At 38.4% G+C, this 15,188-nt stretch overlaps 2 protein-coding genes across 2 annotated transcripts; both read right to left on the reverse strand.

The window, feature by feature from the left end:
- Positions 1 to 4,718: 4,718 nt before the first annotated feature.
- LOC118807577 (adenosine receptor A1-like) lies at positions 4,719 to 6,023 on the reverse strand. The gene is made up of 2 exons (XM_036569612.1): positions 5,635 to 6,023; positions 4,719 to 5,409 (listed from the first exon to the last, which is right to left on the reverse strand). The coding sequence occupies exons 1-2, from the start codon at positions 5,964 to 5,966 to the stop codon at positions 4,725 to 4,727; spliced, it is 1,017 nt and encodes a 338-aa protein (XP_036425505.1). The 5' UTR covers positions 5,967 to 6,023; the 3' UTR covers positions 4,719 to 4,724.
- Positions 6,024 to 9,706: 3,683 nt separating this feature from the next.
- LOC118807649 (adenosine receptor A1-like) lies at positions 9,707 to 14,921 on the reverse strand. Its single transcript, XM_036569684.1, has 3 exons — positions 14,454 to 14,921; positions 13,595 to 14,220; positions 9,707 to 9,762 (listed from the first exon to the last, which is right to left on the reverse strand). Exons 1-3 carry the CDS (start codon positions 14,783 to 14,785, stop codon positions 9,707 to 9,709), a joined length of 1,014 nt encoding a protein of 337 aa, XP_036425577.1. The 5' UTR covers positions 14,786 to 14,921.
- Positions 14,922 to 15,188: the final 267 nt, after the last annotated feature.

Raw genomic sequence — 15,188 nt, forward strand, 5'->3', positions numbered from 1 at the left:
GCCAAAATCCTGTCTTCAGCTCGGTAACCGCATAAACAGAGCCCCTCCCCCAAGTCTGATATGATTGGCTTACAGCATATGAACTCTAATATGATTGGCTGACTGTTCGTCAATCTATGGTAGAACAGCAGAGGCAGGGCTGCATTAGAGCAGCAGCAACCGCACCTCCCCAGGTCGCGCCCTGCTATTACAGAAGATTGTAAATGAAAATAAACCATAGACGATTTGATCTTGTATTGTACATTTACTTAGGAAAGGGGGGGGGCAACACCCATGGTGATGATGGAGTGTAAGAAGCTGGCTGTGGCTAGACTTTTCTGTGAACTACGATGAAAACTGACATGTTCATGTGTTCTACATGAAGTTGTTGCATAAAGCAAAACATATCTGTAATTTGTAGCAGATTTTTGATTTTTGTGATTTTGTGATATTGTGATTTTTGAACTTAAAATCTGCAAGTATTTTAATAATACTCTTATTTTATTATTAGGGTTAAAGGGTCACATTTTTCATTGTGGAATTTAGGCAGATACAGCTAAGTGAGCTCTCCCATTGGTTAGGACTTCTAGGGTTGAATTGAAGGTCTAACCTTTCAGAATAACTGGTAACGTAATTAATTTAGAGTGAAATCAACCAATCAGTTTGATTTACAATGGTCTGGGCCAATTTTGTTAGAATAAATATCATTCTAGGCCTTCTGGAAGGTACATGACTGATGGAGAACACAAGTGCCAGCCTAAAGAACGTTTCAGTCAGCTAATAGACATGGAAAACAGTGGCAGCTCTATGCCAGGATATGCTACTGAAAGAGTGGCTGAAAAGTGCTACAGTGTGTCTGTTACATGTTCAAATAATACATGGAATGTATTTATAAGATGGAAATGTCTGATTTAGTTTGGCCCAAAATGTTTATATGAATCGCTGTTAATGCTAACATACAACTAGATTCCTGTAGGGTCGCATAAGACAGCACTGATGTGTTGACATCTACATGAATTAGAACCAGCATGAGATAAATCAATAAAACCCTTAGCTTTCAACCTCACATGTGAGACTTTGCATGCTCGTTTTGTTATGTTAATGCACAGTCTTTACTGCAGTGTCTTCCAGCTAACTAGTATATTTGCAATATTACCGACTAATATGCTGTTTCAAGTTGTTTTGCCTCTTTTCTTTAAACACTGCATTTACTGTTTGTAAAGATTCAATTCTGTTCCACAGAGGTGGAAAGTAACAAATTATATTTACTCTCATTACTGTACCTTGTAAAGGTATTTTAGCAGTAAAATTAAATCATAGCATTTTTATATTAATAAAACTCACCATTAATTTCTACTAAATACTTCACTTTTGCCCAGTTAAATTTAAATGATTCAGTTCTGAAAGCCAATCAAAACAGAGCAGCTTCAAAAACACTTCAGTCCTGAGGAGTTCAGAGGCAACAAGTTTACTGGAGAAAGCAATAGGCTAACAATGTTACCATCACACATGAGGAACATACTTTATCCAAATTGTCAAATGAACTAAAGAAAATGATGTTATCATCAGCCTCCAAATCTTCCTCCTAAAAGCTGCCAAAATCCCCACCTCAGCCTGAAGGAGCAGCTGACTGGCTAGCTAATCTTAGCTAAACAAGTAGTGTTTATTAATTTCTTCTTATATTGTTTTACAATAAAATTGAACATAAAAAAAATCATTAGTTTGGAAAGCACAGAGCTATTGATGTTAGCGGGTGGGGTTGGGGTGGGGGGCTGAAATCTGCCACCATCTCTACAGTCTTTCACATTCAGCAGCAGGTAGTTGCTGCTACACCAGGAGACCAGCTGCTCGACTTCCTTCCTGTAGGCAGACTCATCACCGCTGTCTATGAGGCCCACCACAGTGCTGTGGTCTGCCAACTTACAGATCTTCACAGTTGGTTCCTTGAAGACACAGCCATTGGTGCACAGACTGGAGAAAAGGGGTGAGAGCACACAACCTTGTGGAACTCCAGTACTGAGGGTCTGACATGTGTTTTCCAAGCTGCACCTGCTGTTCTCCTGTTTGTCACAAAATCCATGATCCACCAGCAGATGAGATGTGGCACAGACAGCTGGGACAGTTTGATCTGCAGCAGCTCTGATGCTATGGTGTGGAAAGCTGAGCTGAAGTCCACAAACAAACCTCTAGAATAGGTTCCAGAACTGTTGAGATGCTGTATCATGAAGCGCCGGGTTATGTTGACCACATCAACAGACCTGTTAGCTCTGTATGCGAACTGCCGGGGATCCAGCAGAGGGTTTGTAATGGCCTTCAAGTTTGCAAGGACCACGCGTTCAAAGACCTTCATTACTAGAGAGGTCAGGGCTACTGGCCTGTAGTCATTAAATCCAGTAAAGTCACTTTTGAAAAAGTGTCTCTGTTAACTCAGCTGTAATGTGAGGTTTTTATTAAAGTACACAGAACACAGTTATTAATAGTTTAGTATCTTATTTTTCAGAGAAAAGCAATGATCTAGACTGCATGCCTGTACAGCAGGGGGCACTCTGGGGGCATTCCCGAAAATTGCCACAGTAACAGAAGCAAATTTCCATCAGGTAAATCATTTTTCACAGACATTTGTCACTGTAGCATTAATAACTGTCTCTGCAGATCTCTCCCCCAGACCTTTCAAAATTCAATTTCATCTTCATTGCTGCTCTGTGCATTTCTTATGTCTTTTACTGTATTAGTTAATCTTATTTTCTCACCATTTCAACTCAACATTCTAACTGACCAGGTGGGCCACAACAATTCCTTTCACATTTGCCTTCCACTGTACAAAGCAGGGCTGAGTCATTGTTTTTCTAACGAAATCGTGATATGAAATAGAGCTATACTGAAATTGCAAAATATTAATATATTGTATATTATCAAGAGTGGTTGTCTTAACAAGTGCAGAAATATAATCTTTTAGCATGATCACCCATGTGCAGAGTGCAAAAAAAATGGACACCGCTTGTCTTCTTGGCCAAAATAAATAAATAAATAAATAACCTTAATAAAAAGAAAAGAAAAAAAGCCTGGATCTCAATTTATATAAAAACAATTTCAATTGAAGTCAGAATATTGGTAAGAAACATTAAAATACAGAACGTAAGCTTTAATTGAGAGTATTTATCTTGATATTGAGTGAACCATGAAGGAATTACAGATGTATTTTATGCATATTCTGCTCATTTCAGAAAACCATAAGTAATTGGATAAATTAACGCAATCTTAAATAAAATTATTTAGTGCTTTTGCAGTCCATGACTGTCTGAAGGGACCCATAGACGTCACCAAACTCTGAGTATCTTCCATGGTGAAACTCTGCAGACCTGAAATGCAGCTGTTTTCAATCCCTGTTTCTTATGGTGTTTTTGTGTGTCTGTGTTCTTTGTGTTCAGCCTTCATGAGATCTTCACATAAGAATCTGTGTTTATTCAGGTTGCACACTGAAATACTGGCAACAGTAATTCTTATGTAGGTTGTGGGGTTTAGTCAGGTCAACTTAAAAGTATGAGGCAGATTTAGTCACAGCATGTTTTGAGTAATCCCAGCTTGAAAGCAACTTGATAATGGGGTGGATGCTTAGATTGTTTTGCCAGTTGAGGGCTCCTGAAATTATTACATTAAAAAAAAAGGGAAATGCATTTATTTTGCAACTTAAAAAGCAACAGGACTGATTTAAAAAATCCTTAAAATTTAAAAACATCAAAAGTAATCGAACGTCAAACAATAACAGAATGCCACACTGGTAATTGTTCTGTTGACTTACTGTTTGATGTTCTATTTATTAAATCTTCAGTCTCTCAGGTTGCTTATACACACCCCATTTTTGGAAAAGTTGGGACATTTTGTAAGATGCAATAAAAATAAGAATCTGTAATTTTTTAATTCTCTTAAATCTTTCTTTAACTGACAAAAGTACAAAGAAAAGATTTCCAATATTTTAGAACTTAATTGTATTTTATAAACATTAAAAAATATAGAATTTGATGCCTGCAACACACTCAAAAAAGTTGGGACAGAGGCATGTTCACTGTGTAGCATCACCTTTTCTTTTCATTGCACTTTTTACTGGAACTGAGGATACTAAGTTTGACCATTCTTGCTTGACACAAGACTCAGCTGCTCAGCAGTGCATGGTCATCATCTGATTCTTCTCTTCATGATATTCATGATATACATTCCACACATTTTCAATAGTGGTGAGCGATGACCCATCTTTGCTTGCTGAGACGAGCATTTGGTGGATGCTACTTCTATACCCAGTCCCGATACCCTCAGCTGTTACCAATTCACCTGCTAATTGTGGAATGTTTCAAAACGGTATAACTTGAATGTTCTATAGACTATTTGCTCTCGTTTTGCCCCGTCCCAATTCAAAATGTATTTATGTTAACAAAATACAATGAAGCTGGTTAATCAAAACATTAAAAGTGATGTTTATGTACTTTTGCCAGTTAAAATGATTCAAAAGAATTAACAAATCACAGAGTAATGGTTTTATTGCATTTTACAAAATGCCTCAACTTTCCCATAAATGGGGTTTGAATTTTTAAGATAAAACAACAAATCGTTCCAACAGTGCCAAAGGTTTTCCTTTGATTGACAGAACGTTTAGAGATGACTGTAATGGCTCAGAGGCGTGTCAATCATAATTTTGTAAACAGTCAATTACAGTCTTTGTGCATCTCATATATGTCAGCAGTTGCAGCAGGTTATTGCGACACTGGCTGCTGTGTAGCACTTCTGTTTTCTGTACTGTTGTCTTTTGTTCTGGCGTTTTCTGCATTGCTGTTTGTGTTTCTGTCTGTATTATTCTGTGTGTTGTTCTGTTCACTCTGCTGCTGTTCTCTGTCATGATAAACTCTTCTCCACAGCTTCCTACACGCCTCTTTTATCTTTGGGATCTTAAACGCATACACTATGGGGTTAACTGCTGAATTAGTATGAGACAGGAGGGCACCTATGTCAACAGCAACAGAGGGCACCTCAATATGTGGACCATATAATCGTACAGTGACCATGAGGAACAGAGGGAGCCAACAGACAACAAAGAGAACTAAGACCAGAACCAGTGAAGCAGCCAGTCTGTGTTCTTTTTGGTAATATGTGCTGGAGTTGGTAGCCACGCCTATATTTGCTCTTAACTGCCTTCGAGTGGTCAGGAAGATGTAACAATACAAGCCTGTCATGAGAGCCAACGGAGGAAGGTATAAGCTGAAGAATATGAAGTAAACTAGATATGAATAGGAGATAACTTTAAAGAATCTGCATTCATTACTGTCTGCACCCAAAGGGTTGTGCCATCCAAACATGGGGATAAAACTCAGCAATGCAGCAGTGACCCAGCAGAGTGCAACCACGATCCAAGAGCGTTTTATAGAAACTGTGGACTTATACCTGGGAAAGAAATAAAAAATCTAATCAGTTTTTTGGTTCTGATTCTTAAATAGTTTAAAAAGATTGAGCTAAAAGGATGAGCTAACATATAAGTTTCACAACATAATTTCAACATCATATTGCTCAAGTTGCCAAAGTGTAGCACAGTTCAAAACTAAAATCTGAAGTTATTTGTCTGCAGGATGGTTATAGCTCCTTCAACTATGAGGGTAAAAAACTACTCACGTCAGAGGGATGCGCACACGGAGAAAACGGTCCACTGCAATGGCCAGGAGTAAAGCGACAGAGGCCACCTCTAGCATTATGATGACACAGCACATGAAAAGGCAGCCATAAAAGGAGATGTTCATACCAATGTCCACCAGCACAGCCATGGGGATGACCACAGACCCCACCAGGAAATCAGCCACAGCGAGGGACACAATGAAGCAGAAGGTGGGCTGACTGAGGGCTCCACATGTCCACACTGCCCGGATCACCAGCACATTGCCCAAACAACATGCTACAGCAATGATCATCTCAAGAGTCAAGAAGACCCACACAGCACTGCTACCCATTGGAAGAGAAAGAGATCAACCAGTGATCATAGAATGTAAGAAGCTGGCTGTGGCTAGACTTCCCTTTGAGCTCTGATAAAAACTTGCATGTTCCTGTGTTTTATGTTTACTTGTTACACAACAGAAAAACCACTCCAGCATTGTGAAACATGCCTTAGTTTATTAAAGCTCATCCTCTAAATAGTTATTATTTTGGTGTCCTCCATGCTGCAAGTGGCTCTTGGGAGGTGCCACGCTCCTGGGTTATTACTGTTATTGATATTATTAGTGTAGTTCCGTTGCTTGGAGTAATTGTGATTGAGGAAGGTAGGTTTACAGTGTGTTGAAGTGTCCACCTTCCACAGATGCCATGTATTCCTGTTTAACCCCCTGCCTCGTCTGGGCATTTCTTGTTGCCTGTTCAAAATAGAGTATTTGCCTATATACACTGTGGTTTTTGCATTTTTCTCTATGCCAACGCTACAATATACACAGAAACAACTTCAAACACAATTATTGAGCGTACTGTTTTCTAAAAGTTTTATAAACAGTTGGGGACTCGAGTCAGCAACATAGACTTGAGTAACATGTTGACTCAAGACTTATGACGCAAAAAGGGGAACCCTCATGGTGTTCTAGGCCTTTAGAGAAGGCCTAATGATTTTGCAAAACAAAACATGCATGTGTGTAATTTGTAGATCAGTGTTCATATATTATACATAGTCATTCTTGCTTCTTGTATTTCAGCTCTGCAAATATGATACGTATTTCATTGTTAAGTTTTGGTGGGAAACAAAAGGGTCAAAATCTTGAAATGGAACATTATCCAATCAGGATTTAATCAGGTAGATACAGCCAAGCGAGCTCTCCCACTGGTCAGGCCTTCAAGGGCTCGGTTGAAAGCCTATTGTGTCATGACCATTAACATAATTAGGAACTGACAGTGAAATTAGCTATTCATTTTGATTTTCAGTAGGCGAGACCAATTTCATGAAAACTTCGTGGAAGTCCTAGATTTGCCACTGACTGTAAACATGAATGAAAGCCTAAAAAACACATTCCATTCAGTTGGTAGAAATGAAAAACAGTGGCAGCTCTATGTCAGAGCTCTACTAATACAGTCACTGTAGAGCTGCTACCCGGTAAAATGTTTATTGTCTGTTACAAGCTTCAAATAACACATAGAATGTTTTTGCAAGCACTAAGTATTCATATTTAATCTAGAATGGCCCTAAAATATATTAATTCATTCATCTTTTACACCGCTTTTCTTCCTGGGTCAAGGGGGTTCTGAAGCCTATCCCAGCTCTCATTGAGCAGAAGACAGGAAATACCCTGGACAGGCCACCAGTCCATCACAGGGCTGGCCCTAAAGTGTTCATGTGAATTGATTCTAACATAGAACTGTCATACTTCTGGAATCAGCAAGCAGAAATTTCAACTGGTTCTGAATATTAATGAACAGGGTAGTACTGGGAAAATTATGCGAAAAAAGAGCAATCTGTAATTGCATAACTACCAGCAGGTGTCCTTGTTTGGTTAGTAGACCTGAAAAATAAACACTGAGTGTAGATAAAAGGTAAGCGTACCTAATGAAGTGGCCAATGAATGTATTATATAGTGTGCTCCAGTACCTTGTTTGGGTAGAGAACTGAGCTGAAGTGCCCAGTGAAATCTGTTATACAGTGTGATGGTTTAGGCTGTTTGTGCAGCAGGGGGGACTTTGAAGCCATTCATCTCTCAGAATTGCAACAGCAGCAGCAGCAGCAGCAGCAGCAACTGTCCAACAGGTAAATATGGATGCCTTTTTGCAAAGCAGATCAGGACTCACACACATGCAGCCCTTATTGTTCTTTCTCTTCGCAAATCTCTCCGTCCAGCATTTTATCTTTATTGCCCTTCTTCATCAGTTCTTTTACTATATTAAAAGATACAGTGAAACATCCTGTCTTCTCACCTGTGACTATATTGACACAAGAATGCAGCTGACCAGGTAGATCATAACAGTTCCCTTTATTTTTACTCACCACAGTATGAAGTATTTAATTTATTTACATATAATGAAAGTAACTGGACTGTGACACATTTTATTGTGCTGCCTCTATAATCCAGAACACTGGATTTAAAGTTAAATATTGAAATTAAAGTGCTGAACGTTATAAACAGTGGTAACCCAACTCAAAAGTTACCCAAAGAATCTATGATGAATGAGTAATTATGTTTCTCCAACTGAAATGGCAGTGACTGATTACTTCACAGAAAATGGAATCACATCAGTCAGTACTTCTACGTTCATGTCTGAAACCCACACATATCAGTACCAAGTAGAACTACAGAAGAAAAAAAAACATTTATAGTACTTTATTTAGTAACAAACAGCCTTTCACACTAAACAGGATTCGAAAGGTTTGTCACTGTCCTTGCCTTTACCCTAAATCAGGCATGGAAGGTTGTGCTGATTAAAATTATTGTTTGACACTATTAAAAGAAAAAAACACCTGTTAACGCATCAGTAGAAACAGGCCAAAAACTGCGTCAGAATAAACTCTTAATGAACAGAGCTGATTATGAATGAAAATTGAGTCTGGTCTGTTCAGGTGAGGTCAGTTTCATATAGCGTCACAAGATAATTCAACAGTTTGTTGAGTTTATGGTAAGGCCAGGCATGGAGGATCTATATAGAGAATATTTACGTTTTAAAGGGCCCGTATCATAGAGAGCTGAATTGCTCTCACTGTTATAGAAATTGAAGGCCTTCTTATGGTAAATAAACACTGATATAGTTTCAAAAAGTACCGTTCACTCCCCAGTCTATGCAATTCATAGATGGAAACTAAGCTGCAAAAATGCCTGATATTCACTCATGACTTGGGCTTTTTGAATGCTTACAGACATGTCAGTAATGTAAATAACTAATGTGACATAAGAATATATACAGTAATGTTTTACATTACTTCATTACAGGACAAAGTAATGACATTACTGTAACATGTTACTTTGAACCGCATGACCCCCAACACTGGTCAAATGCATATGTTAGGTGGACCATAAACGAATCACAGCTCTTTTTGCACATAGTCTTCCCATTTTCAGAAGACTTTAAGTAACTGAATTAATTGGCATTCATTCAATTAAATTTAAAATAAAGGCTGTAATACTTCAATACAAATCTCTTGCAATTGTGACTACCTGGAAACTGCAACATACAGATATCAGCAGAATCTGAATATCTTCCCTAATGATGTTCTGTGAAGCCTGATGTCACTGTTTCCAGTTGCCGGTTTCTTTTGGGGGCTTTTTGCCTTTAACCTTGTTGTCAGTAAGTGAACTGCATGCTCAGCAGGTCTAAAGTTGGGTGACTGACTTGTCCATTCATGAATATTCCACATTTTGCCGCTGAAAAAAACTGTAGCTGCTTTAGCAGCAGGTTTTAGGTCACAAGCATTCTGTGGTCTTCCAGGCTCTGTCAGGTTGCTTTTTAAAGCTATAAGCTCACTGTTGTGTTCACAGCAATGTACCAAACCGTTGTTTGATATATCGATTTAACATTGTTTTTAGCCTCATGAAGGCCTCCTTTACTAGTATTGACACTTTCTGATGCTCATGTAAAGAGAATGCAGTATCAATGGAAGCCAAATAGAAATGCCTCATCTAAAATCAAAGCTAGACTCCTATATCACCTCAAAAACATAGCAAATTTCAGAGAGTTCATTATTTAACCAGATCAAGAAAAACTCATTCATGCGTATATCTCCAGCAGGCTAGATTATTGTAATGGCTCCATACTGGGCATTTAAGTGATTTGTCCACTTAGAAGCTGACAAGAAAACACAGTTAACTCAGAAAACACAGTTAACTCAGTTAATTAATTACAACCTATTTCCAAAAAAGTTGAGACGCTGTGCAAAACGTAAATAAAAACAAAATGCAATGATGTGCAAATCATTTAAACCCTATATTTAATTGAAAATAGTACAAAGACAATATATCAAATGTTGAAACTGAGACATTTTGTTTTTTGAAAAATATATGCCCATTTTGAATTTGATGCCAACAACATTTTCCAAAAAAGGTGGGACAGGGGCAACAAAAGCCTGGTAAAGTTGTGTAATGCCAAAAAAACACCTGGTCATTGATTGGCAACAGGTCAGTAACATGATTGGGCAAAAAAAAAGCATCCCAGAGAGGCTGAGTCTTATAGAAGTAATGATGAGAAGGGGTTCAACACTCTGTGAAAGACTGCACGATCAAATAGTGCAACAATTCAAGAATAACGTTTCTCAACATAAAATAGCAAAGAACTTTTGCTTTTCATCACCTACGGTATATAAAAACAAAAAAAGATTCAGAGAATCCAGAAAAATCCCTGCATGCAAGGGACAAGGTCAAAACCCTATATTTGCTGGACATGATCTTTGGGTCCTCAGGTGGCACTGCATTAAAAACAGACGTGATTCTGTAGTGGAAATCACTGCATGGGCTCAGGAACACTTCTGAAAACCACCGTCTGTGAAAACAGTTTGTCGCTGCATCCACAAATGCAAGTTAAAACTCTAAAACGCAAAGAAGAAACCATATATAAACAGGATCCAGAAACACCACTGCCTTCTCTGGGCCTGATCTCATTTAAAATGGACTGAGCTGAAGTGGAAAAATGTCCTGTGGTCCAACAAATCAACATTTGAAATTCTTTTTCGGAAATCATGGACACTGTGTCCTCTGGGCTAAAGACCACTCAGCTTGTTATCAGTGCACAGTTCAAAAGCCAGTATTCATGATGGTATGGGGGTGCATTAGTGCACATGGCACGGGTGATGTGCACAGCTGTGAAGGCACCATTAATGCTGAACAATATATACATTTTAGCAACATGTGTTGCCATCCAGATGACGTCTTTTTCAGGAAAGGCCCTGCTTATTTCAGCAGAACAATGCCAAACCACATCCTGCACATATTAAAACAGTGTTGCTCCATATTAAAAGAGTCCTGGTGCTAAACTGGCCTGCCTGATAACATTTGGCGCATTATGAAATGAAAAATCTGACAAAGGAGACCCCAAACTGTTGAGCAGCTGAAATCCTGTATCAAACAAGAACGAGAAAACATCTCACTTTCAAAACGACAGCAATTGGTCTCCTCAGTTCCCAAATGCTTACAGAATGTTGCTAAAAGAAGAGGTGATTAAACACAGTGGTAAACATGCCCCCATCCCAACTTTTTTAGAACGTGCTGTTGGCATCAAATTCAAAATGGGCACATATTTTTTAAAAAACAATAAAATTTCTCAGTTTCAACATTTGATATGTTGTCTTTGTAATATTTTCCTTAAAAAATATGGTTTACATGATTTACATATCATTGCATTCTATTTTTAATAACATTCTGCACAGCGCCCCAACTTTTTTGCAAATTGAGTTGTAAAATATTTTGTAAATAACAGATTTAATGTTCAGCACGCAGGTTTGGTGGATCCCAGAAGAAGCAAAATCAAATTATGATTCAGTTTTCTGAACAAACAGGTACATTTTACATAATTCGACAACTCCAGGTACCCATAACATTGTCTTAATTTAATGAAGAACAGACCAAACAGATATGGTCTAAAATTACTTTGAAAACAAAAATAGTTACCTTCCATTATTAGTCATGAACGTTTTTCCCTTCTCTTCTAAAGTTTCCATTTTGGATAAATAATTTTATAAAAGGATATAAGTTGTCAGTTATGCAGTGTCCCTTTAATTTTATGGCAAGTCCAGGACTCCCTCCCCCTAGTGTTCAAATTCTGGCCCTACTAAACATCTCGGATCACTAGAGTCTGGTCAGTGCCTAGAACCAGAGGTACACACAGTGAGACAGCCTTCAGCCACTATAGGCTGTGGTTAGTTCCTCCCAGAAGCTGTCAAATATGCACAGACATGTTTAAAAGCAGACTAAAAACATCTGCTCATCTGCACCTCTCAGACTCCTCAAGCTACTGCACTTTGCATCTTTTTAGCACTTTACTTTTATTCTCTGTTCTTTTAATTTTTGTCTTAATTAACTTTTCATTTTGCTCTTTTAATTACGAGGTTTAAACATTGAAAACGCCAGTAAAATAGGTCAAAATCAATAGAAGCCAGCAAGCTAATAAACTGCAATACTCATTACATAACCTCAGTGTTCTATTTATCTCTGACATAAACCACATGAATGTGCATGCTGGGTGAACAAGTTCCTGCTCAGAGAAAACTACCACCACACTTGCACTTGAAAGATGCATTAGACCATCTTAAATCTGAAGCAGCCTTAGCTCACTTTTATTGATTGCATACCTTTGACTATATGAAGGGGATCATTTGTTTTTTACAACTTAATTTCTTCACAATCCTGCACCAAAATCAACCTATCAACACCTCAAATCTATTTCACAGCAAGCCATATTTGCTTGATAAAAACCTCTAACAAAATCTTCAGATTGTGCTGTCAATGAACAGACATGATAAAGTCAGACATCTTTATCTGATTTTGTGTAACAACATCATAACTCAGGTAAAATTCACAATAAAAAAACTATGCTATGTCTAGTACAACTTTGAGTAAAACTTTTTTACTCTGAGTAAAAAAAGTACTTGGGTACAAAAACAAAATGAAACGAAAGCTAACTACATAAACTTCCTTTCCAAAAATCAAAACATTACATTGGGTGGTGCAACTCACTGGTTTAGGGGACTAAACAGAGTAGAATCCTACATCATGTACAATGTATGAACGTGAGTTAGGAGTGTGCTGACAAGATTTACCCATCATAAGCAAACCCCTAACACGAGACAGTGCTCCTGTAAACAGTAAGCAAGTGTGCTGGAAAAACACCCAACATGAGCACACCCCTAACACAAGCACCTATAAACTAATCAAAGTCAGTACTTGTTTAAAAATAATTAGCCAGGTAAAAGCACATTCCAAACACAAGAGATTTAAACCACACACATTTAAAGGAAGAGACAGGGGAAGAAAGAAGGAGAAAGAGAGGCAAACACACAAAAACAAAAATACACGCTCACAAGTAACAATCTAACCTTATAACACAACACTTGTGAACACCCATGTGTGGAGTACAGCTGGTCTTCAGCCCTGAATCTCAATACAAATAAAAATAATTTAAGTTGTAGTCAGAATATTGGCAAGAAAAATCACAACTAGATATTTTACCTAAACTATGTACCCAGAATGTAATTCATTCACATCTAATGAGGCAGTGAGACTGGATTTGAAATGAAATAATCACTCTGAAATTAAAATACAGAATGTAAGCTTTAATCTGAGAGTATTTATATTGATATTGGGTGAAACATGAAGGAATTTCAAGATGTGTTCATACATAAGACTATGAGTAATTGGATGAATTGCTACAATCTTTAATGATATTATTTTGGACTTTTGCAGTTAATGACCATCTAAAGGGACCCATAGATGTCACCAAACACTGAGTATCTTCCCTGGTGAAAATCTGCCAGAACAGCTGTTTTTACTTTTTCTGTTGTTGTTGTTGAATATGTCACAGGTTGCACATCAAAATACTGACAGCAGTAATTCTTGGGTAGGTTGTGTGGTTTAGTCAGGTCAACTTAAAAAGTTAGTACTTCTGTTTTCTGTACTGTTGTCTTTCTTACCGGTGTTTTCTGCACAGCTGTTTGCATTTCTGTCAGTATTATGCTGTGTGTTGTTCTGTTCACTCTGCTGCTGTTCTCTGTCATGAGAAACTCTTCTCCACAGCTTCCTACATGCCTTTTTTATCTTTGGGATCCTAAACGCATAAACTATGGGGTTAACTGCTGAATTAGCATGAGACAGGAGGACACCTATGTCAATGGCAACAGAGGGCACCTCAATATTATGACCATATAATTTTACAGTGACCGTGAGGAATACTGGGAGCCAACAGACAACAAAGAGACCCAAGACCAGAAAAAGTGAAACAGCCAGTCTGTGTTCTTTCTGGTAGTATGTCCTGGACTCTGCAGCCACACCTATATTTGCTCTTAACAGCCTTCGAGTGGTCAGGAAGATGTAACAATACAAGCCTGTCATGACAGCCAATGGAGGAAGAAAGAAGCTGAAGAAAATAAAGTTTACTACATAGGAAATGGAAATAACAGTTAAGAAGCTGCATTGAATACTGTCTGCACCCAAAGTGTTGTGCCATCCAAACATGGGGATAAAACTGAGCAACGCAGCAGTGACCCAGCAGAGTGTAACCACGATCCATAAGCGTTTCTTAGAGACTGTAGATTTATACCTAAGAAAGAAATAAATAGTATCAGTTTCTTTGTTCTGATTCTTAAAAAGTTTAAAAAGATAAAACTGAGCAGTCAACATATCAGTGTTACATCATAAAAGAAACATCATAGAGCTCCACATTGTTCTACAAATAGCTGTCACACGGTCGCAGTACTAATCAAAATAAAAAAAAAGTTATTTATCTGCAGGATGGTTATAGCTCCTTCAGACATAAGGATAAAAACTACTCACCTCAGAGGGATGTGCACACGGAGGAAACGGTCCACTGCAATGGCCAGGAGTAAGACGACAGAAGCCACTTGTAGCATTATGATGATACAGCACATGAAAAGGCAGCCGTAAAAGGAGGTATTCATACGAATGTCGACCAGCGCAGCTATGGGGATGGCCACAGATCCCACCAGGAAATCAGCCACAGCGAGGGACACAATGAAGCAGAAGGTGGGCTGACTGAGGGCTCCACATGTCCACACTGCCCAGATCACCAGCACATTACCCAGGCAACATGCTACAGCAATGATCACCTCAAGAGGCAAGAAGACCCACACAGCACTGCTACCCATTGGAAGATAAAGAGATCAACCAGTACAGGTGGTGATGATGGAGTGTAAGAAGCTGGCTGTGACTAGACTTCCTTGTAAGCTCTGATGAAACGCATTGAGTGTCAAGAAGCACTGAGATGCCTTCATGCTTGCAACTACACACACAGAGATGGTACGCACACGCAAGACCACAAAAGACTAGAGGAAGTGAGCTGACTGTGTGCTGCAGGGCAATGTTTAAATTAAAGACAGTAAATTTACATAGCATGAGAACTTTACAAACCATCATAATTTTTCTGTTGTAGCATCAACAGAAGGGAACCCAGACAACAAGGTGGGTGCGGGGGAGTGTGACTTACGGTGAACAACTCAATATTAAAGAAAAGGCCTTAGTTTTTCATAAATTATTAAAAACTGTGAAAAC

The sequence above is a fragment of the Colossoma macropomum genome, unplaced genomic scaffold, assembly GCF_904425465.1.
Source record: "Colossoma macropomum unplaced genomic scaffold, Colossoma_macropomum, whole genome shotgun sequence".
Taxonomy (NCBI): Eukaryota; Metazoa; Chordata; class Actinopteri; order Characiformes; family Serrasalmidae; genus Colossoma; species Colossoma macropomum.